Below are 26,349 nucleotides of genomic sequence, written 5' to 3' on the forward strand. Positions count from 1 at the left end.
TACAGATATATGCAAGGCTTGTTTTTCAGATTTTGTTTGGCTAAAGAAGAAATCTTGATCCTAATTTATAAGTATTTCAAAGAGGCATGCAAACTCTTAGTTTAGTATATTTGGATTGTGATCTTCCATTAATGCAATATTTGCATCTCTAATCTATATATAATCGAACGTGTTAACAATAGTGGAGATTAAGCAATAAAATTTGTAGTATTCTTCGGAATATTTGAGGGAAATTTTTTCCAAAGCTGAAGATATTGTTTTAATTATTTTTTGGCTCAAGCGCATGTATCATACAATTTTGTTTCTGTAATTGTGCATATTTTGAAATAAATATCTTCTTTCAATATATTAATACCAATATTTTAATATCTTCTTCCAATTATTTTAATACCGGTTAAGAAACTTATTCTACTCGAACTACGTGCGTATTGTACAAAACACCAGCAGCGCGAAATTTTGCAATAGAAATGTTGGATACGACACAGAACAAAATGCAACAAAGGAGGTGTTCAGATAGAAAAATAATAGAACAGACATGAAAGGAGGAACCAAGGAGGAAAGGAAGGAAAAAGTTGTCGGATAAGACACCAGACAAATTACGAGGAAGGGGGCTGAGAAGAAGAACGGATGACGGAAATGAAGAAACAATGGAGGAAGTGAAGAAAAGAAATGTTGGTTAAAACACAGAACAGATTTTACAGGAACGGGCAAAAAGGAAATTGTAAGAGATAGAAATGGAGAAAACCCTTTTATGTTATTTGAAAAGCATATCTTATGTATTTATGAGCAAGTTTGTATATATATATTTTGACTTAGTTTTTCCTGTCAACTGCATGTTAAATTCGATATCGGATAGGCCTGAATGCGTGACTTGAGATGCTTTCATGGTTTTTATGCGGATTTGCTTTACACGATATTTTGGTGCTGCTATTTTATGTAGAGGAAAATGTCTGGCAATTGGGGATATTAAGTAAGAAGTAGTGGAAACACGAAAATATGAATTCAGGGCAAAGGTAATTGCACATTGATATAATGCAATATATGTAGGTGCATAGACCTTGAACATGACCAGCCATCATCTTCAGTTCCCTTCATTTTCTTGACCGATCATCATAACTTACTTGTTATATCAGTAGATACAATTCCTTCACTTTCATTCACAGAGAATCTTTCTGTTTTTATCGCAGATATATAATTGCATAATCACATCCCAATTAAAAACACAGGTAAACTAAAAAATTGCAGGATAAGAGGGTTATACAAAGAAGAGCTTGTAGAAAAAATATTTGGAATCGGAACTATCACAGTTTCTCGATCAAAGTGCATGTTTTTACAGTTATATCATACATCACATATTCAACTACACAGTACATTATGCATTTAAGCTCTGGTACTACTGCACTTCATCAATGGTGATGTCCCCAGCCTCCATTCTACTACTTGCTGCCTCCCAATATATTATCATTTTCCATTCCTAATATACCTGTAAAAAATTAAAGAGCACATTAAATCATAAAGGTATGCAGCGCGTACAACCTAACAAAATGCTTAAAAGTGCAAAGGTATAGAGAGGAACACTGTTCAACCAAATTGGATCCACTCGCGTATTAGATTAAAATCCGAGTTGACTTTGGGAGATCAGTTTTTTCAAAACAAACAGTAACCATGTAAAATGGCTCAGGGGGAAGGGGAGATGCAACAAAGAGAATAAAGGCAGAGAATGACTAAATTAGGTGTTCAGAAAAAGTGAAATTTACCTTCGGGCAGCAGGAAGATCCAAAGCAAGATGTGTAGGAGTGGGAGGTGTAGAAGTAAGATTATCTGGCTGGGACGTCTGGGAAGGCGCTTCAGTAGCAGGTAATTCTTTGGTTCGAGGACGTCGACTATACACATACCGAATTTCTCGTTTTGAACTAGACTGCAATAGAAAAATTGTTCAATGCTAAGGAAGTGAGTGGAAAATGTAAAAGCAACTGCAATATGCATATATGAACCTAAGACATACCATTTGTGCTACTACTGTAATGCAGATCAACTTAAACTAAAACTAACAACTAAAATAAGGTTACAGCTTTATTTCTATAATATAACAAGCAGACACAAAATTTGAAGTACACAAAATTATTTCTGAAATATTATGACCCTGACATAAACAGAATACACAGCCTTCGATGTATTTGGCAAAAGAATTTAACTTTAAGTTATAAATGCACCTTCTTATTTAAACCTTGAGCTGACATGGTTTCATAAAACTTGCGCATCAGCATTTCTTCCTCCACCTAAACAATTAAGCAAGTAATTCAGTCAGTACTTCAATTTATATTATAGCTGACGCGGCTTCAAAAATCACATTTATATTTTCGGAACTTCCTCAAACCTGAAGTTTCTGCAGTTCATGAGTCATTGATCTGTAAGCCTCCCACAGGAGCTCGTGCTGTTTCTCCAAATGTCTGAACATGAACATGCCATATATAAACATTTAATACAATCCTGTGTCCCAATTACATTATAGATGTCCTAATGTTCACAGTTGGTAGAAATTCATTTGACTTTAGCTATCAACTTACTAAACAACTAGTAGTTGCATAATATTTCAATTAAGAAAAGAGAAAGTCTATCACTATTTTTGCTTCATGGAATAATAGTCACCAGGCTACTGACCTACTGTATATGGTCCGAATGAACAGTATATTTTGGGTATAAACAGCATATTTCGGTTCTAAAATTATCCTATAGAATTATAATACATACAGAGAGGTTATATTGTACAAAAGATTACTATTGTACACGATTGTTTCAACCTATTGATATCTCAAAATGCGTGCAGATTCTGAATAATCGAAGAATTCTGTTATCCTTGAAAACAAACATCGCCTAAAAGTTTTAATTAGTCAAATTAATTCTAAATCATACAGCTTCAGTGATTAACTTTAAAGTCGAAGTGGACCTGATTTAGAGATAATAGAGAGATTAGTATACATATAATTTATTAACATTGGTACAATATAAGATATATACACAGGCTTACTTGGACGTTTCCGGGATGTATCGTGGATCCATTCCACTACACGTAGTTGCTATCTTCTAGAGATTGGTGTAAGCCTGCATTAGTGTTTAAACATTAAACACAATCATGGAGATGAAATTTGTATAGAATAAAGTACTTGAGAAATAATGTATTTCAACGATGATGAATTTAAGTGTCATAATTTAAACTAGAGGACACACACTTATTACCATACAATATTGTCTCTGCCAAAAACTTCACAAATTATTATTTTCAAGACAACAAAAATCACCACGTTGTAGAAACTCGATAGAGAATAAATTTTTTATAAAATTTATAGTGTACCTCTCCAGGCAGCCTACATAAACTAAATCCTCTCCTAACTTAAAAATTATACACCGAATGTGTTCAGAACATGAAATATTCTGCCATTATGGTATAATTATAGAACTTAAAGGGGCAGCCACATTTGAAAAATAATCAAACATGATAGAACAAAGCATTGAACCTCTAAAATTTCAATAGGAACAATGCAATCATGCACAAACTACACACACAAAAATATTTCTAGCCTAACAAACTGACAATACAGCCCCAATTCGAAGAATCTCAGCACGAAACTACATTATAATCTCGCAATTCTAATAGTAAATTACCAAACTGTATACAAAACTTCGACAATTTTACTGTGTAGACAAGTTAAGCACATTTTATATTCTGAAATATTAAGCGTGTTCTCAAAATAAATAAAATGTGAAAAATAAAAAAAAATAACAGTGTAATGAGTTAGGGCTTATACAATTATTGTAATATGTTGCACAAAAAAGCAATACAGAAAAAAAAACAATTATAGATACACAAGTTTGTATGTATAGGTATACAATTGAAAGAATGAATCAGTTACCTTGTCCTCTCCCTCCAAGCTCTCAGTGGATTGTCTTGGTCCTCTTCAATCAGGCGCAGCAACCCCCGGGAATTCTACTTCTTGTTACCTTCCAACATATATTGAAAAATGTAAGAGGTTTTAAATAAATAATTCAATGATTTTTTTTTTGCCAACAGAAATGACTATAATTGATATTTTTTTTAACAAATTCCCATTTTTCACTTTTGAGAATTTTATATTTTAATTAGATTGAATTAAATAATTCAAATTTTAGAATTATATTTTTTTGCCAAGTTACTACAATTGATATATTTTTTGAACAAATTCCCATTTTTCACATTTGAGAATCTTATATATTTTTAATTAGCAAAAAAAAAGAAAAAAAATTATTTTAAAAAATCGAAAATGAGAAGTAATCGATTCAGTTACCGATCTAGGATTAGTCGAAAATCGGGAATTAATCGGAAGTTTTAATTGAAGTAAAAATCAGATATATTTTAATATTAAAATATTATTTAATATATTAAATTAATTGAATTAGTTATTTATTAACAAATATATATTTATTATATTACAAATTTTATAATTATGCATAATTAAATAAATATAGTATTTTAACTTTAACAAATTATTATATATATTCTGATAAAGAAAAGATTAGGAGGATTAATTATATTTCAAAAATCGAATCAGTGAAGCAACTTATAAAGAATTAATCGATTAAATCGGGAATTTTTAGTACAGTAGATTTAAATATCAATTTTATTTTTAATAAAATATATCATTTAAAAATAAATTACATTGATTAATTGAATCAATAACCCGGAAATTTTAACTCAATTAGAATATTTGAAATATTTTTAAATATTGTTAATGCAGCTAAACTACGTCGTTTAGACACTGGACATTGAACAAGGCTTCACGAGAAAGCAGTTGGTGTTTCTAAGGAAGGAGGCAAATCAAATGGAGACAAAGAGTGGGTTAAGGTTAAACATCGGAATCTTACATCCCGATCTCGGAATAGGTAAATCGTATCAGTTTTTCTTTTAATTTGCTTTATTCTTCTTTTATTATTTAATCTAAATTTTGACATTATATTGTGTTGGTAATATATATGCCATGTTTATTTATCATGGATGTTGACTGTTTTGACTGGGAAGTTCATTTAGGCCTAACAAATCAATTCATTCTGTACACGCTGATGAATTGGTAGAATAATTTGGTAGATGATAGGATTATTGAATTACGATTGATACCGAGATTCAAAGAATGGAGAAATTTGTATTGTGTATATTGGTATAACCGTCGATGAGAAATAATTACGAGCTAACTAATCATAGTCATTTACGTTCATGGTTAAGTTAAGTTTATTGCCTGAGGAGGGAAATTCCTAATAAAGTGATACCGTTCATTTACATTTTTGGTTTAGGGAAAGCACTTGAAGAGGAAAATGTAGAACTGTAATAAAGTGATAAATGAGTTTGTCATTTTTATTCCTAGTTAGATTTATAACACAAGCACTTGGAGTGGAAAACAGGTTCATATACCTCTCTATATACAACTAAAAGACACTTAAAGCACTTTAAGCGTAGGAGAATTTGTATAGCTATATGATACTGTGCTCTATCTAATTTTGACAATCTAGAGTTGATTGCTACTTATACTATTTTTCTGTTACTGCTCTGTAGTTATTCTTTTGTCTCGTGTTATATTTACTTTACCAAGGGTATGTCTCTAAATTACTATTCCCTGACTTGATATGACGAGTAGGTGGAGCTGAAAGGTTAATTGTTGATGCTGCCGTAGAACTCGCATCCCATGGGCATAATGTTCATATTTTTACTGCACACCATGATAAAAATCGATGTTTTGAGGAGACTCATTCTGGTGAGAAGTTGAGAATATCAATGTTTTATTTCACATTAAAAAATAATTGACTAATCACCTGCTTCTTATATATTTAAAGAATTCTGATCTGGTTTTATACAAAATATTGTCCAGGTACTTTTCCGGTTACAGTATATGGTTCTTTCCTGCCCCGACATATCTTCCAGCATTTTCATGCATTATGTGCCTATATTCGCTGTATATTTGTTGCCCTCTGTATGTTATTTATGTGGAAATCCTTTGACGTCGTACTCATTGATCAGGTCTCTGTAGTCATCCCACTGATGAAGTTAAAAAGGTCTACAAAGGTGATCTTTAAGTATGAAGACATGTTAATTAATAACCATTTGATATTAGACACAGTTTTTTTATAATTAAATCAATTGTTTGTATTATGTAGATTATTGAGAAAGTTTTACAACTAAACCTCAATAATCATTGTCGATTTATAATTATTTTCAACTGCTAATCAAATGTGAGCAAAAGATTACTTTATTATTTGTGAATAATTGTATGTGGTAGTGTAAGTTGATTGGTTGGTTTCTGGGCGTAGAAAATTTTAATTGATTTTATTTCCAATCCCGTGGTAGTTGTTTATTATGGTTTTGGAGGCACGCCAATTTTTTGATAATGGTTGATTATGGAAAATGAAGTACTCACACACATTGACGCTCAAGCTCTTGACCTCCTGGAATGTGACCATGAGACGAGGGGTATACTTTAGGCTACAATTCTAGGGACGGTACAACACTTTTAGCAAATCAAAAGGATAAAAAAATAATGGCATCACTTCACAGGTGTCAAATGTAAACTTATCTGCATCTTTGGAACTAAAACTGGAAGTACATTTCTCTGATTTTAAAATTGATGTAATGTAATAGTTCTGGTTTGAGGGCAATGTTAGTTATTTCTATTTATACAAGTGATGATAATTATAAATTTATAATGTAGTAATAATTATGAGTAATATCAAGATTATTCAATTTACGAAATCATGCTATCTCATTGTCCTTTACACTAATGGAAACTGAATTCTAGATATACTGATGCTAAGTGTCATGCTTTTGGATTTGTGTACCCTATTTTCTTTCCCATTCCTAATGTATCCTCTTGTCCTCCTTCATGACTGTAAAGTGTAAGTTCCTGCATGCCCATGGTATTGAAGTTACTCAAAAGTCTATCACATATGCAGGTTGTATTTTATTGCCACTTTCCCGATTTGTTGTTGGCTCAACATACAACTTCTCTGAGGAGGGTATATCGGAAGCCTATAGACTTCGTCGAAGAATTAACAACAGGTCTAGTACACTTTGTGGGTTCTTATAATTATCTCCCTTAAGAATAACCTCCCATTTAAATGCTATTTGCTACATATATACTTTTCTTATGCGATTTCTGCTGAAAGTACAGGACTGGCAGATTTAATTCTGGTTAACAGCAAGTTTACTGCATCAACTTTTGTGAAGACATTCAAACATCTTGATTCTCAAGAAGTTAGACCTGCCGTGCTTTATCCAGCAGTAAATGTGGAGCAGTTTACTGAACCTGATGCATTCAAGTAACAATACTGTTTTTATTTCTTGGTATATCTAATTTAAGTTCTGTTGATATTTAGGAAGTGCAAATTTAATGCTCTTGTTCAAGCAACTGTGTCTTTGAAGTTCTAACTTAAACTTTACCAACTAATTTTTTTCAGGTTGAATTTTCTTTCCATCAATCGATTTGAAAGAAAAAAGAACATAGACTTGGCTATTTCTGCTTTCTCGATGCTTTGCAAAGATGAAACAAATGTTCTCCAATGTCGTAATTTGGCTGATGCTACCTTGACAGTTGCAGGCAAGTCTATGACACTTTGCACCTCAAGATTAAGCATCATTTGAATTGTACCCAATATTTTATCTAGGATGTGTTCCATCATGCTATCTGTATAGGTTAAACTTACACCATGTTTTACTATTTCCATATACCATATAGAATGTACCATATACCACTTCTCTTCCAGCTCTATCATTACCTTTTTGGAAATTGAAGATAAAATGTTGGTTTGTGGAGTTGATACTTTCTTGTTTTCAACTTTATCCAGTGTGGTGGGTAATTTGTTAGAGCAACTAAATGAATCCATGTCTCAAGCTTAAGGCTTGTTCTACATTATTTTTATATTTTTATTCTTTATTTGCAGTCCTTACAAGTCAGTTTGTTGGTCGAGCGTGTCCTCAAACTAATCAACAACTTTTAATAAAAACAAAATATTTTTAGGAGCATTTCAAAAAAGGAATACATTCATTTCTATACTTTGTAGTATTTCATTTAGGCTGCTCCTTTGAAAGAAGTAACTGATTATATACACCGTAATTTTTCTTGTTCAGGAATGCAGATGCAATATAAATGAAATGAGTTCATTCTTTTTGTTTTTAGGTGGCTTTGATAGACGCCTGAGAGAAAATGTTGAATACTTGGAGGAACTAAAAGCGCTAGCTGATAGAGAGGGTATGTCTGACCGTGTCAAATTTGTCACATCTTGTTCAACATCAGAAAGGAACACATTTCTCTCTGAATGCTTGTGTGTTCTTTACACACCCAAGGTACTGTAGATTCTAAAACAAATTTATTTATGAAGGTATATTTGCATCAACAAGAGTAGCTTTTATATGTTAAAATTTCCGAGGAACTGTACATTTGATGTAGGATGAACACTTTGGCATTGTTCCCCTCGAGGCAATGGCAGCCCATAAACCAGTCATGGCCTGTAACAGTGGGGGCCCTGTTGAGACGATCAAGGATGGTATTACTGGGTTCCTCTGCAACCCTAATCCAGAAGCTTTCTCATCGGCTATGAGTAAATTTATTAGGGAGCCACAGCGGGCAGAAAAGATGGGTAAAGATGCCCGACGGCATATAGAAGAATCATTTTCTACCAAAATGTTTGGCCAGAACTTGAATGGTTATCTTGTTGATATAGTCCGAGAAAAGATTGAGTAAAAATGTCTACCATACGTCACAAACACAGATGTTAAACTCAATAACCTGGATTAAAAACAGAGTCTTGAACCTTTTTTTTAGTGCTAAACTAGAGCAAAATAGATATCCACATTCAATACTCCAGTTTTTTTTATGCAAGACACTAGAGAGTTGACACGTTGATCATAACAATTTACCTACTGATTTTGAGAATGTGGGGGAAAAAAACCTTATGAATCTCATTGACTCATTGTCAACCACCTGACAGGTTGTGGTGGCATTTGTAATGTTGACTAGTTAGCTCCAAGAACAATTTAGACTTGTTGTTTTGGTTACAAAATAGTACTCTCTCTTTCATTGTCTCTCTCTTTTAAATTTTGACACTTGATTTTCCTAAACCTGCAAATTGTGTGGCATTGCTAGTTTCATTCACATTTTTAGGTTTCTAAAGGCCTCCTTAGCTCTCGTGTTCTGCATCTACTCTGTAAGATATTATTTTTCATTACAAAAAGTTGAGCATGGTTTTTTAACTAAATTCGACAGAGTTGCATTCGGTCAGATATTATCTTTCCTTGCAACAAGTTGAGCCCACTTTTAACTAAATTCGATAGAGTTGCATTAATCCAGTCAGGCTCATATTATGCTTTTGGTTTTTAACCATAATGACTTTCACAGTAAGAATGTTGAGAACTTTAATAAGAGATCATCACTAAAAAAATAAGGGTAAATTTGACCGGCAAAATATGATTGCGGCTATATTTGACCACCGGCGGTCTTATTTATGGTCAACCTTCATTTATAGATGGTCAAATTTATGAAAATTAAAGTCATTGAAGGAAAAAAGAAAGGCTAAAGAGGGAGGAATAAACACTTGGAAAAAATCATAAAGCTAATATATAATTAAATAATATACTCCCTCCGTCCTGACCAATTGTTTATATTTGGTTTGGGCACGAAAGTTAAGTAATATGTATAAAGCAGTGAAAAAGAGAAACAAAAATGAGTGAAGTAGCGAGACCCATTGATTTTTAATGTATAAAAAAAGATAGTGCAGTAAAAGTAGTGTGAAAAGGGAAAAAAGTGAGAATGTGTTGAGACTCATTTCTATTTTTGGTAAGTTCTGAAATGTAAAGTATTGGTTGGACATCCCAAAAGGGAAAGCGTAAAGAAATGGTTAATCCATCGTACATATCCGATTATTATGCATATCAGGAGGACAACAAGCTCTAAAAAATAGTATGAGCAGAGGGTAAAAAAATTTTGATTATTAGAAATCTCATGCACAATGTTAAGAATAGAGCCGGCCAGATGAACGGTCCGTGCGGTCCGGGCCGAATTTTTAACAGGCCGGTTTACTTATAACATAACTCGTGAACGACCCGTGTAATTAAACGGTCCGTGCCGTGCCGAACCGGTTATTAAAAGGTTCAACCCGTGTACGGCCCGCGAATAAGGCGAGCTACACGATTCACGAATAATAGGCGAATAACAGGCGAATAACAGCAATTGGTTTACAAACTTAGTGACTTACTGACTTGTACTTTGTATATATATTATTTTTACTTTTCTTTTACTTCTTCTGTGTTACTTTTACTTTTAACTTTGTTTTTTTTGTTTATGTTTTTTTTTTAATCTTTGTTTTGTTGTTTTCTGTTTTACAGTCACGTTTTTTTTCTTTTTTTTTTGTTTTTGTTTTTTTTGTTTTTGTTTTGTACACGTATTGTATGCAAACTGTATATGTTAATTTTGTTTTTACCTTTTTTTTCGATCTGATTTTTTTTTTGTTTAAATATATTTTCTTGAAAAACTGATATGTATTAATATAATATGTATTTAAAATAAGTAAGGCGAATCAGGCGAATCTGGGCGGTTTGCGGGCCGAATAACCGCGAATCAGGCGAATCACTGGCGAATAAGCGGGCCGAATAACCCCGGTTAACCGGTTTAAATCATTACTTATTCAGCTTCGGTTTTTGCGAACGGTTCCGGGCCGGTTCCGGGCCGGTTACGATTTTAAATATTGTAATTCGTGCTCGGCTCGTCTGCATAAACGAATAGTGCCGAATAACGAACCGGACCGTGACGAGGCGATTTAGGCGAATACTAGGCGAGCCGAGCCAAACCGCCCATTTGGCCGGCTCTAGTTAAGAACCACAAAAAATAATCAAATAAAGACTGTTTTAGGGCCATTAAAAGCATCAACACCTAGACTATAAATACTGATCCAGCAGTCATCACCAGAGTCAGCTAATGCTAATGCAGCATAACTATTTGAAGTCGAAGCCACCTCCTTCATCACAGATTACTGAATCCGTTTCCTAGTACGACGCTGAGTAGGTGGAAAGATAGTCTTAGTATACTTCCGTAATTCATAAAAACTAGTTCCAGTATTAATCCCCAGATCGATAAACGAGTTAGGATTAACATAGGACTGCGTTTTTGTCGTATAAAACCATGGAATTGTTGATTGGAGTGGCAATTGATCATCTTTTACATTACATAAGAAAAATGAATCCGGAGGGATTGCTTTTGTAGTAGTCCTCCTTATAACAAGTTCATCTTTATTGATAAAACCCATCGGTTTCAGTTGAACATTGATTGACCCCAGGGGCGGAACCAGGAATCTAACATGGGGGACCAAAATAAATAAAAGTAGAAAACATACCGATTTATTTGAGATGTGCACACCTTTCTTTGATCAAATAAAAAGAATCAATGATTTCCTCGGCAGAAATGGTCTCCGCAATCTCCTTTTCAATATACACTATCAAATAATCCCTAAGAAATTCATCTTCCATTCGATTGCGAAGACTTGTTTTCACAATTTTCATAGCAGAAAAAGCTCGTTCAGATGTTGCAGTAGATGCTGGAAGAGTCAAGACAAGCCTTAATAGTCTATCAACTAATGGATACATGTCAGCTTTCCCTGTGGTTACCAATCCATGACATAAATCACCAAGAGTAGACAGATTCTTCAAATCTGGATGAACCGGAACATCTAACCCATAATGTTGTAGTTCACACTGTAGATGGATTTTTTCATCTCCCAAAAAATCTTCTGGATAAAACTTTTCAGCTAACTTGCAAATGTTCTCTATGTTGAAAGACCTGTAACCATCCCTAGGATTTAGTGATGCACTTAAAATGAGAAGCTCCGTCATTTGTTCACTGAATCTATTGTTTAGCTCCTGTAATTGTTGATCTATGGCAGCTGTAAAGATTTCTACTCGGTAATGATGTTCCATTGTCACCATTTGCTTTTGTTTTCCTTGTCGACGAAGAGATTTAAGCACATCAAAGTAGGGAGCATTCATAAAATTATTTCTTCTACTTGAGGATTATAAGAAGCCAAAAGTTTTAAAATTTCAAGAAAATTACCCTGATTCTTCGAGTTGCAGCTTTCATCATGTCCTCTGAATGCACAAGCTTGGAATGTCAACCATTTGATTGCATCTATCGATGTTTTAAGACGCATTCGATTTCGTTTGATCTCTTCTGCACTTTATTTCTCCACTATCTTCTCCAAGTGACAATGCTGATTTTTAAGATTATAATAACATTTAGCCGCAAAATTATGAGCTGAATTAGAACCATCTCCTTTCCAACATGACATCTAAAAGCACAATCTTTTCCATTGTTTACTTTCCTCCAACTGTTAAACCTCTTGACAGAAAAAGTATTCGAGCCACACCTTCCTAATGGATTTTTAGCAAAAAGAAAACAATAAAAACAATATGCTGAATCTTTTTCTGGGGAGTACTCTAACCAAGGAAATTTATCAAACCAACTCTTTTGAAATCGACGGGGATGATTTTCTGGACCAGAGAAGGGATAAACTTGCACAGGTTGATATGGGCCAAGATCAATGTATGCTCTCCTAATTAAATCTTTTTTATTTGGATGATAAGTCTCAATTTGTTTCCGCAAACCAGGATCACGTATTAACGAATTGAAATCAATAATTTCATCAGTGTTCTCAGAATCAATACATTCATTAACAATCTCTGGATTTTGAGGATTTTGCTCGGAGTTTCTGTTTATCCCACCAAAAATCAGAGGCTCAACTCCATCTCCAGTGACTTCAATTGAGGCGGCAGAAGGTTCTTCATCTTCACAAGTAGTTGTTTGCTTCTTCTTGGGTTGAAAATAGGATGTAATCTCTTTTCTCTTACTCATATTTACGGATTAGATGCAAAGGTAGAGTAGATAAAGAGAGATGATATTAGGGATTGTAATTTTGTAACTTGTATGTATAGTGTGTATTGGGGGTTTTGGGACCGGAGCAGAACAACTGAACAAGTATGTTCTGTTTTTAGACTTTAGTTTTAAGCATTTTTTTTGTTTCAAATTGTACTATCTTTATCTTATATGTTTATTTATTAATTATTAAGATTAATGAACAGATTTCATGATTTCCATCTAATCAATATTATTTTGAATGAAATAATTAACAAAATCAATAAAATTTTGTATAATCAATTCTCAATTTCAATTTTTTTTAAATCTAGGGGGACCAAAAAAATTTTTGATAGTAAATTTTAAAATTTTATATTAAAATTTTGGGATTATTCCGCAGTTGGCGGGGACCGGGGCTCCCTTCGGTCCCCCCCTAGTTCCTCCCCTGATTGCCCCTGTATAAAGTTTCATCTCCTCCCATGAAAAGGAGTTATTGCTCTCTCTCAATACTTGCATCACGACAGTTGCAATCCTATCCACCCCATTATATAACACTGTAGTACTTCAACTCCTATAATTATAGTTAGGAGAAATAGCTCCATCAAACTCCCAAATTTTCCAACTATCAGTGCTCAAATTATGAATACAAACATTGTACTTGCGCGGAAAAACTACAAGATTACCTTATAATCATCATCGTGATGCCCGAACCTGTTAGTGATATAGAAGGTTCAGAAGCAAAAGAACTAGAGACTGCAGAGGCTTCACAAGCTAGGTCATGAGCTGAGGTCATCAAAGTCAGCTGTGACAAAATATGGAAAGTCAAGATTGTTTGTTAGTTAGTAGAATTACAGCTCAACATAACAGAATTATGTACTAGCTGCTTCTAGATTGTTCTATGAGGGTAGTATAAATTCAACAATGTAATGTCTTTCTTCTCAAGTTTTGTTAATAAAAAGTTTGTTAGTTTCTTCTTTCTGAAGCTTCATTTCTGCACATCAATGGCAGTTTATACATTTATGATATGGTATCAGAGCCATTTTATCTCTGATTACTAGTATCTCGATTATGCAAACGTATGCTTCCGTCGTTTCTTCTTCAACTAATCGATCTTTAATGGCCCCAAACACTGTTGTTAGGTCCCAATGTGTTTGTAGAAGGGGGTTTGAATACAAACAGTACCGAATAATCGAATTAAATGCGGAATAAAAAATGTGAAACAAAATTCAAGTTAAATAAAAATATTATTAAACTTGAAAGGTGTTACAACAACTGTATCGATTACAAGGAATTAATCTCAAATTAATTATCACAAATCTAGAATAAATTCGACATGAACTTTTTTTATTTTTGTAATAAAAAGATTCAAATGCTAAACACAATTTGAGATTAAGTTCTAGGGATTTTGATCCGCTAGATTGTTACACAAGAACAAGATAAAGATTTCTAGTTGATTAGATTTAACTTTACAATCTAGAAATTGATCTTGAAGTTGCAGATGAGATGAAATATTTGTGTCTGCTTCTTTTTCTTTGTTCTCGAGTTCTGTGTTCTTGATTGGATGATTATTTTCTTTCTGCTGCTTCTGTGTCTTTTTAATTCATTCAACAGAAGTGAATTGAACTGGAATGACAATCCTATAGCTGGCAAGACTTTCGGTAGGACAATGGATTGAACTAGCAAGACAATCTGATTGAACTACAATGACTTTCGGTATGACAATCAGTTGAACTAGCAAGACTATCTCCTTCCCAGTAGAACTTTCGGTAGGACAATTGAAATGACTTGGCATGACAATCGGTATGACAATCCTGATTGTCATGCTAGTTCATTTTCAATTGTCTTGCTGATTTAATACTGTTTTTAATCCAATTTAAATTCTGAAAATCCTTAATATTAATTCTGAATTAATTACTCAATTAATTTAATTAATCAAATAAATTAATCTTTGCATATATAATTTATTTTCTTAATTAAATTATATGACTTAATTAATTAATAGAGAATTAATACTAACCCTGAGCAGCAACCAATCTTCTGAATATCTTCTGAAAATCACTGAGAATTATGAATCAATTCCACCACTTCAACGTTGACACTCGATGTACTGTCTGGTTCATGAGTGACTAACTTCCATGACGTTTCTTCATGTCTTGACTTTGATACTTTGATTTTCTTCAGATTAAATCCTTGTAATTAATGATACTTTGACGAGATCTCTGTCACTTGATTAAATCCACACTCTTGATTTATATCACTGAGGCATGATCAATTTCTTGAACTTCTTCCAGTGAATTAATTCCTCAAGTCTGTAGATGAACCTTGTTTCTGAATCCTTTGACAGATATTACTCTGTGAGATCTCTTTTGACGGTAGATCCACTATTTATTTATTACATTCTTATTTGAGTTGAGGTGAATCCTCGAATATACAAATAGGCTATGACATATGACTTACAACTATAATTGACATCAATCATCCTGATTTCTTAAGTTCTGCAGATCATCCAGGCTTATCTCTTGTTACGGAGGTTCTAAATGATCAAAATTATGCTCACTGGAGTCGATATGTCACCATTGCTCTATCTGCTAAGCTTAAACTCGATCGGTTTTGTTGATGGAACACAAGTTAAGCCTGCAGACTCATCTCCTCATGTTGCTCTATGGAAACGAAGCAACGATCTGGTAATCTCTTGGATAATCAACTCTGTTTCTCATGAAATTAGGAAGAGTATAGTCTATATGTCTACTGCTAAGCAGATCTGGGATGATTTAGCAGCTAGATACTCTCAAATTAATGTTCTGAGATTGTTTAATCTTCGTAATGATTTAGCTTCTCTCACTCAAGGAACTAAAAGTATTACTGCTTATTTCACTCAATTTCGAGGACTGATTGATGAATTGGAAAATCTAGCTCCAATTCCTAAATGTGTGTGTGTCACTAGCAATTGTGCTTGTTCAGTTACTGTAAAGCTTGAGCAGTATGAGCGTCAAATTCATTTGAGCCAGTTCCTTATGGGACTCAATGATACCTTCACCTCCACTAGAGGTCATATTCTTCTTATGATGCCTTTACCAGACTTGAGTCAAGCATATGCTATGCTTTTGCAAGAGGAAAATCAGAGGAATAGTGTTAATCAACTCTCTTTGACCTCTGATCATGTTGCTATGAATGCTAAATTCACACCGTATAGTGGAAATAAGAACAAATTTCAGCAAAAAAGAGATGAGAAGAAAGCAACTGATGTGCTTGTTGAGTGTGAATATTGTAAGTTTACTGGACACTCTAAGGACAAGTGTTTTGCTCTCCATGGTTATCCGGAGCGGCATCGTCTATATGGTCAACCTAAGCCAAAACTTAGGATCAATGCTTCTAAGAAGAGCTCTGCTAATTCTGTCAATTCCAAATCAGATACTCAGTGTAAAGATGAGTTGTCCAGTGCAGATTCTAGTGCTTATTCATCTCTGTCAGATGCTCAATGTCAGCAAATTATTCAGAAGTTGCAGGCTCAGCTTAAAACTTCCCCTAATGCACCTTGGATCAATAATGTTACCGGTAATGCCTCTGCAGGTAACTGTCAACCTCATGCTAATTCAGTAATGTTTGCATCTCCTGTACACTTTGCTAATTCTGATAGCACCTGGATTTTAGATTGTGGTGCTAGTCATCATATCACTCCTTTTATGCATTTGATTCAAAATTCAAAACCAGTACATTCTGAACTCAATTTACCAAATGGTGATGTGTGTACTGTTAGTCATATTGGTGAAGTGCATTTGTGTACATATATTCTTCAACTGAAGTGTTGGTAGTACCTTCCTTTCAGTGCAATCTATTGTCTATTACAAAGCTTCTTCATAACTCATCAAATACTGTTTCTTTTTCTGCTACTAAATGTATTTTGCAGGACTCAGTTATGAAGAAGGAGAGAGAGATTGGTAATCTTGTTGATGGATTGTACAAGTTGTCTACACAAACAGTTTCAGACTCAGCTTTTGTTACAGCTCTTCATTCTCAAACAGTAAACTCAATTTCTGTTTCTCAATGGCATAACAGACTTGGTCATCCTTCACTTAATGTTCTCAGTCATATTTCCTCTATATCTGTGTCTTCTAAGTTTGTATTACCTGATTGTAAAGTTTTTCACTTAGCTAAACAAACTAGATTGCCATTTCCTATTAGAGAAACCAAAAGTAGTGCTGTCTTTAATGTAGTCAATTGTGATGTCTGGGGACCATACAGACACACTACTCATGGTCATTGTAATCAGTTTTTAACAATAGTGGATGATTTCTCTAAATGCACTTGGCTATTTCTTTGTTTTGCTAAGACTCAAGTTCCTCATTTACTCAAGAATTTTATTTCTTTTGTTCATACTCAATTTCACAAATATATAAAAGTTATAAGATCTGATAATGGTTCAGAATTTGTAAACCAAGATCTTCAAAATCATCTTCTTGCACTTGGTATTGCTCAACAATTTACATGTTCTCACACACCTCAGCAGAATGACACTGCTGAGAGAAAACATCAACATGTACTCAATGTTGCAAGAGCAATGAGATTTCAATCCAATCTTCCAATTCATTTCTGGGGAGATTGTGTGCTTACTGCTACACATCTTATCAATATTTTTCCCACACCTGTCTTAAACTACAAGTCTCCATATGAATTTTATTTCAGAAATCACCTGATTATTCTCTCATTAAAAAATTTGGCTGTCTTTGCTATATTTCCAATATTTATGACAAACCTGATAAATTTGCACCAAAATCTCTCAAATGTGTATTTCTGGGATACCCTTTTAATAAAAAAGGCTACAGAGTTATCTGTTTACAATCTAAGAAATGCTATATTTCAAGAGATGTTGTTTTCATTGAAAATCAATATCCTTTTCAATCTATAGTCACTTCTTCACCATCAGAATTACCCTCATCCATGTTTACTCCCCCTCCTTTCCATGAGTTCTCAGACATTCCCATTGTTCATATTCCTGTCCATACTGATAATCCGGATACCTCTCAAACTCCTAGTCATACATCTTCACCTCCTGTCCCTCCTGTAGTTTCCAGACCTGTCAGACATAAGCAGTTACCAACTAAATACAAGGACTTCACATGATTACCAACTCTACCATCCTCTTCTACTGTAGTCTCTCAGCAGAAAGATACTTCCATCTATCCTTTGTCAAACTATATGACTTATGATAAGTTCACTTCTTCATATCAACACTCTTTATGTGCTTCTGCTTCTATTACTACACCACACACTTATCAACAAGCTTCTAAGGATGCCAATTGGATTATTGCAATGAAGACATAATTGCATGCTCTTGAAAGTAATAATACTTGGGAACTGGTTCAGAAACCTCCAAATCAACTGATTGTAGACTGCAAATGGTTGTTTAAAGTCAAATATCTTCCTGATGGTCAGATTGACAGCTTTAAAGCCAGACTTGTAGCCAAAGGCTTCACTCAAACTTATGGTCTGGATTATTTTGAGACTTTTTCCCCTGTAGCTAAAATGACTACTGTCAGATTACTAATTGCTTTGGCAACAGCTCAAAATTGGCCTATCTCTCAGCTGGATATCATAAATGTCTTCCTTCATGGTGATCTTCATGAGGAAATGTACATGAAGTTGCCTCCTGGATACTTTCATCTATCTTTTATATATCAGATAAATCAGTTTTATGATTCATCAAATTTGGTCTGCAAATTAATCAAGTCAATCTATGGCCTGAAACAGGCTCCAAGGTGCTGGTTTACCAAATTTGCTACTACCTTAAAAGCTTATAAGTTCACTCAATCTCATGCTGACAACAGTCTCTTCACTTTGCACACATCTTCTCATTTTGTTGCTGTATTGGTTTATGTGGATGATATTCTCATCACTGGTACAGACAAAGCTTTAATTCAGACTATAATCACTTATATGAGTACAACCTTTAAGGTCAAGGATTTAGGTCCTTTGAAGTATTTTTTGGGCATTGAGATTGCTAGATCATCTACTGGTATCTATATTCACCAAAGGAAATATACTCTGGACATTCTGCAGGATTCTGGCCTTCTTGGTGCTAGGCCTTCAAAAGTTCCTATGGATCAGAATCATGATCTACAAAACAACTCTAGTGTGTTGTTGTCTCCATCTGATATTGCTACTTATAGACGATTGGTGGGAAGATTTCTATATTTGACAGTCACAAGGCCTGATTTGGCTTATTCTGTTCAAGTCTTATCACAATTTATTGCCAAACCTAGAGTTGCTCATCTTCAGGCTGCTCTCAAAGTGATCAAATACTTAAAATCTTCTCCTGGCCAAGGTTTATTCTTTGCTGCTAATACTCCTCTCACTTTGACTGCATATTGTGATTCTGATTGGGGTGGCTGTAAGACTTCTAGACAATCTCTAACTGGCTATTGTATCTTACTTGGTCATTCTTTGATTTCCTGGAAGTGTAAGAAGCAACACACAATCTCCAGGTCTTCTGCAGAAGCAGAATACAGGTGCATGGCAGATACTTGTTGTGAGATTATATGGTTACTTCATGTTTTTCAGACTTTTGGTCTAGTCAATATTACTCCTGTGAAGCTGGTATGTGACAGCAAGTCAGCATTATACATTGCTTCCAACTCAGTATACCATGAACGCACTAAGCATATTGAACTATATTGTTACCTAGTTAGAGAGAAACTCCAGCTTGGCATTATTCAGACTGCACATGTTGATTCTGCAAATCAACCTGCAGATATTCTTACCAAGTCATTGTCTTCTACCTCTCTGCACTTTCTTATGTCCAAGTTGGGGATTTTCAATTACTTTCAACCCTCCAACTTGAGGGGGGATGTTAGTGATATAGAAGGTTCAGAAGCAAAAGAACTAGAGACTGCAGAGGCTTCACAAGCTAGGTCATGAGTTGAGGTCATCAAATTCAGCTGTGATAAAATATGGAAAGTCAAGATTGTTTGTTAGTTAGTAGAATTACAGCTCAGCATAACAGAATTATATACTAGCTGCTTCTAGATTGTTCTATGAGGGTAATATAAATTCAACAATGTAATATCTTTCTTCTCAAGTTTTGTTAATAAAAAGTTTGTTAGTTTCTTCTTTCTTAAGCTTCATTTCTGCACATCAATGGCAGAATAAAATCATGGTAGATTGTTCTTAAACTGCAGAATACCTGAAGTTTAGTGGAGGGAGAATTTTCCGGAAGATGGGATTCCATAAAATTATGGTAGACTGTTCTTTTGAAAACTGTCACACTCACAGGAAATAAATTAGCAGTAAGGAAAAGAGAAGAAAAGGAAATGAAATAACAAGCAAATTTTCAGTTAATCCCCCCCCTCCTCATTGGGGTTAGGTAATAAATAGACAAACAGTTTTGGGACCACAATAGTACGAGAACACATGTTCTATTTTTACTAATGCTACTAACAGCTAATGGTAGTACAATCCTCTAACAGAATTAAAGCAAAAACAATATTGTTTAATAATTCAATTTTCCCGCCATCATGACAATGCCCATTCTTTGAAGAAATTCTTGTCCTCAAGAATTATATTTCTGGAAATTTCTTCTTCAATAAATTCCATTCCTCCCAGGTTGCTTCATCTTCAATGCCTTGTTCCCATTGCACCTTAACCATCACGGCTGGATTATTACCCTTTTTGATCAACTTCCTTTCTAAGATCTTATAAGGGAGAGGTTCTTCAGCTTCACTATCATTAGCATTAGGAGGAGTGATTTGCACAACTATGCCAGATCCTATCCTTTTCTTGAGCTGTGATCCATGAAACATATCATGAATTCTGGACTCAAGAGGCAGTTGTAGTTTGTAAGCAACCTTTTCAATTCATTTGAGAACCTTGTAAGGTCCATAATATCTAGCCGCCAGCTACTGATTTGTTCTCACAGCCACACTTGATTGCCTATAGGGTTGAAGTTTAAGGAAGACTTCATCTCCAATATTGAACTCTCTATCAGTCCTTTTTCTATCAGCAAACACCTTCATCCTCTCTTGAGCCTTGCACAAATTGTTCTTTGGTAATCTCATAGTCTGGATTATGTCTTTAGCAAACTGAATTACCATAGGATCCTCACTTTTTGCTGCTTGATAGTTGATTGCTGGTGGTACTTGACTATACAAAGCCTGGAAGGGAGTCATACCTGCAGATGAATGAAATATGGTGTTGACCACCACTCAGCCATCGGAATCTAATTAGCCCATTCCTTGGATTTGTCCCCAGTCATGCATCTAAGTTACATTTCAATACATTGATTTACCCTTTCCGTTTGTCCATCAGTTTATGGATGGTAAGGACTGCTCAGCTTTAGTTTTGACCCTAACATCTTAAACAGCTCTTGCCAGAATGAGCTGATGAACAAGGAATCTCTGTCAGTGATTATAGCAAGCGGCACTCCATGTAATTTGACAATATGATTTAGAAATTCCTGAGTGACCAATTGGGCGGAATAAGGACGTGTGAGAGTGATCAAGTGACAATACCTAGTAAGTCTATCCACAACAACCAGGATAGAGTCCTTGCCCTTGGATTTTGGTAAACCATCCATAAAATCTATGGAGATTTCTTGCCAAGCATTTTCAGGGATCTGTATTGGTTGTAATAGTCCTGGGCTGGGCACATGCTCTACCTTGTTCCTCTGACATATTATGCACTCCTTCACAGTTTTAGTAACATCATTCTTGAGGGTTGGCCAGTAAAAGAATAGTTCAGTTCTTTTAATGGTGGCAGAAATACCAGAATGGCCACCTTCCTTACTACCATGAGTATTGGCACATATTTTTTCTCTTAGCTGATTGCCAGAGCCTACATAGTACTTTCCCTGATATCTCAACTCACCATCTGATAATTGGTACCCTTCATCAAGTTCCCCGGTAATGCTCCACCTTGACAGTATGTCCTGTACCTGTTCATCATTCTTCAAACTTTCCAGCAATTCTTCCTTCCACTGGGGTTTAACAGCAATGACAGCAGCACACTCACCCTTCTCATGTACCCTGGACAGTGAATCAACTACCACATTCTCCTTTCCCTTCTTATAAGTAACCACATAGTAATATCCCAGCAATTTGGATAGCCACCTTTGCTGTAAACTAGTGGTGATTTTTTGTTCTGCAATATGTTTAATAGCCTGGTGATCAGCCCTGATAATCAACTGTCTTCCCAGCAAGTATGTCCTCCATTTCTGAACTGCCATTATTACTGCTAGAATTTCCTTCTCATAAGTAGATAGTCCTAAATGCTTAGTAGCCAGAGCTTTACTTAAGAACGCAATAGGTCTTGCATCCTGCATTAATAATGCCCCAATTCCCTTCATACACGCATCAGTTTCCACCATGAAGGTCTTGGCAAAATCAAGGATTGCAAGTACTGGTGTTTCTGTCATCAGTTATTTCAGCCGGATAAAAGACTGTTCAGCTTCATCATTCCATTTATATGGTCCCTTCTTGAGCAGTTGTGTTAAGGGCTTGTTGATCACTCCATAGCCCTTCACAAATCTTCTATAGTAACCTGTTAGGCCTAAAAAATCTCTCAATGCTCTAGTTGTTGAGGGTCTAGGTCATTCCAACATCGACTTGATCTTCTGATAGTCAGCAGCAACACCATCACTGGATATCAGGTGGCCTAAGTATTCCACTTGTTTGCAAGCAAATTCACATTTACTGATTTTGACATATAACTGATTTGTTCTTAATATCTCAAAAACCTCCTTGAGGTGCTTGATGTGATCAACTTCATAATGACTGTAAATCAAAATGTCATCAAAAAAATCAAAACAAACTTTCTGAGTTGTTCATGAAATACCTCATTCATAAGCCCTTGAAAAGAAGCAGGGGCATTTGTGAGTTCAAAGGGCATCACCAAGAATTCAAAGTGTCCTTGGTGGGTTTTAAAAGTTATTTTATATATATCCTCCTCTCTGACTCTGATTTGATGGTAGCCACTTCTCAAATCCAACTTAGAAAAGATAGTGTTTCCCTTCAGTTCTTCCAACAGCTCCTCTATGATTGGAATGGGGTACTGATTTTTTTATGGTTATAGAGTTAAGTGCTCTATAATCTATCACCAATCTCCAAGTACTATCCTTCTTCTTAACCAGCAGAACTGGTGAGGCATAGGGTGAGGAGCTATTTCTTATTATACCACTCTCCAGCATCTCCTTAGTAATCTTCTCAATCTCCTCTTTCTGGAAATATGGGCACCTGTATGGTTGTGAATTCACTGGTGTAGCACCAGTTTTGTTAGGAATATATGTGCATTAGTTTGATGATATGTTTAACAAAACACTTAAGTAGAAATTCAGTGTCTGTAGCCTCAACGGATAAGACCACTTTGGCTATCCGTTGATGGTGTAGCTTTACTTAGAAATAAGTCTAGTGTTGTAGCATATTTCAGTCTCTGTATTTAAGATGTAATTCTTAGAAGTTGAGAGAAACTATGAGTCATGTTGACTACTAGAAGATATGCAGATAGGAAGGCCAATTGTAAATATTTCATGCCTTGTAATTTTGTATAAATGAAGTGGTATCAACGGATGACTTAAAGACCTTCAACGGATGAGAAGCTAAGCTTCAACGGATGTCTCTAAAGCTTCAACGGATAACATCCTTCAACGGATGAGTGCATCAACGGATGAAAGCTTCAACGGATGTTCTGTTGATTAACCGTTGATAAGTGGTAGTGTACCTACAAACAGAGGCACGTGGGTGAACAGAGATAACTGAAATGTGGCAGCCTAATTTCAGGAACATCAGAAAAAGCAGCCGTTCTACTCTAGTATAAAGAGACATTAAGTCAACAAAGTACTGGAGTGAACTGGAGAAGAAACAAGTGGAGATCTTACTTTATTATTTTATAATATCCTTGTCTTCACTTGTAAACTTGGTAATATATAAACCAAGTAGTAGCTAGTAATTAGATAAGAATTTTTCCAGAGCTGTTTAGAAAAATCTTGAGAGAAAAATTATCTAGTTTGTACTAGGATGCAGCTGTGATCAAATTCTTAGATCACAGAATTTCTGAAATACCATCTCTGGTGGAACAACAAATCCACCAGAAAAGTTTTTAAAGGTTTATTGTGTTATTTACATTTGTGTTTGAATATATATCTGTCTGTATCAGCTTAAAGCAATTCACACACTTGTTCATCTTGAACACACAGTCTTTATAAACTGCTCAAAACTTGAAAAAGTTTTGAGATTTACATTCAACCCCCCTTCTGTAAATCTCATTGTTAGTTCTCTAGAAATAACAATTGGTATCAGAGCAGGCTCTTGACAAACAAAGAGTTTAAAGATCTTGGAATCTAACAAAGATGAGTAAGAAGGATATTGGAGTAAAAATCCCAGTTCTTGACAGAGACAGTTATCACCACTGGAAGGTGAAAATGCACCTTCATCTACTCTCCCAAGATGAAGGTTATGTAAACTGTATTGAGAATGGTCCTCACATTCCCCACAAAGTAGCCACAGTTGCTACAACCACAATTGCTGTTGGTCAATCCATTCCAAAACCTAGAGCAGAATGGACAATGGAAGACACAGAAGAAGTCCACAAGGATAAGAAGGCTATGAACATTTTGTTTAATGGTCTTGACAAGGATATGTTTGATAATGTGATAAATTGCTCAACTGCCAAAGAGGTTTGGGACACAGTTCAGCTGCTGTGTGAAGGTACAGAACAAGTAAAAGAGAACAAGATGCAGCTTCTCATTCAACAGTATGAGTATTTTCATTTTGAAGAAAATGAATCTTTAAATGACACATTTAACAGATTCCAAAAGCTGTTGAATGGATTGAAGCTGTATGGTAGAGTGTACCAGGTGAAGGATTCAAATCTTAAATTCTTAAGATCCCTGCCAAAGGAATGGAAACCCATGACTGTCTCCTTAAGAAACTCTCAGGATTATAAGGACTTCACTCTTGAAAGATTATATGGAATCTTGAAGACTTATGAACTAGAGTTGGAACATGATGAGGTATTGGAGAAGGGGAGAAAGAAAGGAAGTTCAGTTGCATTGGTAGCTGAAAATGAGAGGGAATGCAGACAAGAAACTGTGAGATCTACATCAAACTCCAAAGATGGTACAAGATATCAGGAATCAAGCAAAGGAAAAGAGCAAGTTGCTGAGAATGAAGACAACTCCAGTCAAGATGACTCTGATAGTGTTGATGAGCATCTTGCATTTCTGTCCAGGAGATTTGCAAAGATGAAGTTTAAGAAAAACACTAGAGCCACTAAACCTCATAAGAACATGGTGGACAAATCAAAGTTCAAGTGTTTCAATTGTGGTATAAGTGGACACTTTGCAAGTGAGTGCAGAAAGCCAACCTCTGAAAAGAAGAAATTTGACCAAGTAGATTACAAGAAGAAATATTTTGATCTGCTCAAGCAAAAGGAAAGGGCTTTCATTACTCAAGAAAAAGATTGGGCAGCTGATGGAGAGGAAGAAAATGAAGATGTGGAGTATGTCAACTTAGCTCTAATGGCTGATTCTGAGGAAAATGAAGTTAGTTCATCAAGCAATCAGGTAACAACTCAGGTAATCACTACTGATGTAACACAACTTACTAAAGAAGAGTGCAATGATGCTTTTAATGACATGTCTACTGAATTGTATCATTTGCGTGTGTCTCTTAAATCTCTTGCTAAAGAAAATAGTAGGATTAAAGAGAACAATCTGTTTTTAAGTAATAGAAATGCTATGTTAGAAGATAAGTTGATTGACCTAGAGAGAACCAAGCTGCATTGTATATCTGTTGAGAATGAACTAGCTGAATCTATTAAGAAAGTAGAAATACTTTCTAATCAATTAAAGAGAGAGCAAGAGGTGATTAAAGCCTGGAAAATATCTAGGGATGTTAGTGCTCAAATTGCCAAGGTCCAAGGAATTAAATCATTCTGTGAAACTGCTTGGGATAAAAACAAAAAGAAACTGGAATTAATTGATGGGCTGTCAACGGATGTGGAATCAACGGATGATGAAGGTTATCCGTTGAAGGAAGAAAATGAGCATCCGTTGAAGGTTCCTCAATTAAAACAGGCAGATGTTTCTATTAGTGAAAATCTAAAGAAACTCAACAAAAAGTTTGGTTCAACTTCCAAGAACTTTGTTAAAGAAGAAGCAAACACATCCAAAGATGTCAGTAAGGTGAATATAGGGCACATGACCTTAGAACAGTTAAATAATAGGCTCAAGATGGTTGAGGATAAAAAGGAAACTAAAAGAAAATCTAACAGAAATGGGAAGGTAGGTGTTAACAAACATAACAATTACACACCTGATAGGTATGCTCCTAGAAAAAGCTGTGTGCATTATAGTAGTGTTAATCATCTATCTGCTAATTGCAAATCTATTAAGAAAACCCCCATAACTGTACCCTCTTCCATGCCTAACATGTCTGCATCATCTCTA

At 34.9% G+C, this 26,349-nt stretch overlaps 4 protein-coding genes across 5 annotated transcripts; 1 reads left to right on the forward strand and 3 right to left on the reverse strand.

The window, feature by feature from the left end:
* Positions 1-1,271: 1,271 nt before the first annotated feature.
* On the reverse strand, positions 1,272-4,046 carry LOC141710592 (uncharacterized). Its single transcript, XM_074513164.1, has 6 exons — positions 3,912-4,046; positions 3,029-3,102; positions 2,378-2,450; positions 2,214-2,279; positions 1,758-1,918; positions 1,272-1,483 (listed from the first exon to the last, which is right to left on the reverse strand). Exons 2-6 carry the CDS (start codon positions 3,058-3,060, stop codon positions 1,462-1,464), a joined length of 354 nt encoding a protein of 117 aa, XP_074369265.1. The 5' UTR covers positions 3,061-3,102; positions 3,912-4,046; the 3' UTR covers positions 1,272-1,461.
* Positions 4,047-4,781: 735 nt separating this feature from the next.
* On the forward strand, positions 4,782-8,877 carry LOC141711670 (uncharacterized). Of its 2 annotated transcripts, XM_074514277.1 has the most exons (9): positions 4,782-4,917; positions 5,664-5,780; positions 5,895-5,918; positions 6,044-6,088; positions 6,973-7,078; positions 7,191-7,338; positions 7,477-7,616; positions 8,196-8,362; positions 8,466-8,877. In XM_074514277.1, the coding sequence occupies exons 2-9, from the start codon at positions 5,712-5,714 to the stop codon at positions 8,757-8,759; spliced, it is 993 nt and encodes a 330-aa protein (XP_074370378.1). In that variant the 5' UTR covers positions 4,782-4,917; positions 5,664-5,711; the 3' UTR covers positions 8,760-8,877. The 2 variants fall into 2 exon arrangements, with proteins under 2 accessions (XP_074370378.1, XP_074370377.1); XM_074514276.1 differs by having other exon boundaries at positions 5,895-6,088.
* A 2,163-nt stretch (positions 8,878-11,040) lies between these two features.
* On the reverse strand, positions 11,041-12,052 carry LOC141713868 (uncharacterized). Its single transcript, XM_074517436.1, has 2 exons — positions 11,427-12,052; positions 11,041-11,362 (listed from the first exon to the last, which is right to left on the reverse strand). The coding sequence occupies exons 1-2, from the start codon at positions 12,050-12,052 to the stop codon at positions 11,041-11,043; spliced, it is 948 nt and encodes a 315-aa protein (XP_074373537.1).
* Positions 12,053-20,467: 8,415 nt separating this feature from the next.
* On the reverse strand, positions 20,468-21,076 carry LOC141713869 (uncharacterized). Its single transcript, XM_074517437.1, has 2 exons — positions 20,825-21,076; positions 20,468-20,692 (listed from the first exon to the last, which is right to left on the reverse strand). The coding sequence occupies exons 1-2, from the start codon at positions 21,074-21,076 to the stop codon at positions 20,468-20,470; spliced, it is 477 nt and encodes a 158-aa protein (XP_074373538.1).
* Between the last annotated feature and the right edge of the window lie 5,273 nt (positions 21,077-26,349).

The sequence above is a fragment of the Apium graveolens genome, chromosome 3, assembly GCF_009905375.1.
Source record: "Apium graveolens cultivar Ventura chromosome 3, ASM990537v1, whole genome shotgun sequence".
Classification (NCBI taxonomy): domain Eukaryota; kingdom Viridiplantae; phylum Streptophyta; class Magnoliopsida; order Apiales; family Apiaceae; genus Apium; species Apium graveolens.

Coding starts and splice junctions, on each gene's coding strand:
- LOC141710592 (XM_074513164.1), bottom strand. CDS start 3,060: ATGGATCCACGATACATCCCGGAAACGTCCAA. Junction 2,451..3,028: donor TACATCCCGGAAACGTCCAA/GTAAGCCTGTGT, acceptor GTTCATGTTCAG/ACATTTGGAGAAACAGCACG. Junction 1,919..2,213: donor CTCAAGGTTTAAATAAGAAG/GTGCATTTATAA, acceptor TTTCTATTGCAG/TCTAGTTCAAAACGAGAAAT.
- LOC141711670 (XM_074514276.1), top strand. CDS start 4,857: ATGGAGACAAAGAGTGGGTTAAGGTTAAACATCGGAATCTTACATCCC. Junction 6,089..6,972: donor AGTTAAAAAGGTCTACAAAG/GTGATCTTTAAG, acceptor TCACATATGCAG/GTTGTATTTTATTGCCACTT. Junction 7,079..7,190: donor CGTCGAAGAATTAACAACAG/GTCTAGTACACT, acceptor CTGAAAGTACAG/GACTGGCAGATTTAATTCTG.
- LOC141713868 (XM_074517436.1), bottom strand. CDS start 12,052: ATGAATGCTCCCTACTTTGATGTGCTTAAATCTCTTCGTCGACAAGGA. Junction 11,363..11,426: donor TTTTATTTGATCAAAGAAAG/GTGTGCACATCT, acceptor CCCCCATGTTAG/ATTCCTGGTTCCGCCCCTGG.
- LOC141713869 (XM_074517437.1), bottom strand. CDS start 21,076: ATGACTCCCTTCCAGGCTTTGTATAGTCAAGTACCACCAGCAATCAAC. Junction 20,693..20,824: donor ATAGGCAATCAAGTGTGGCT/GTGAGAACAAAT, acceptor CATGGATCACAG/CTCAAGAAAAGGATAGGATC.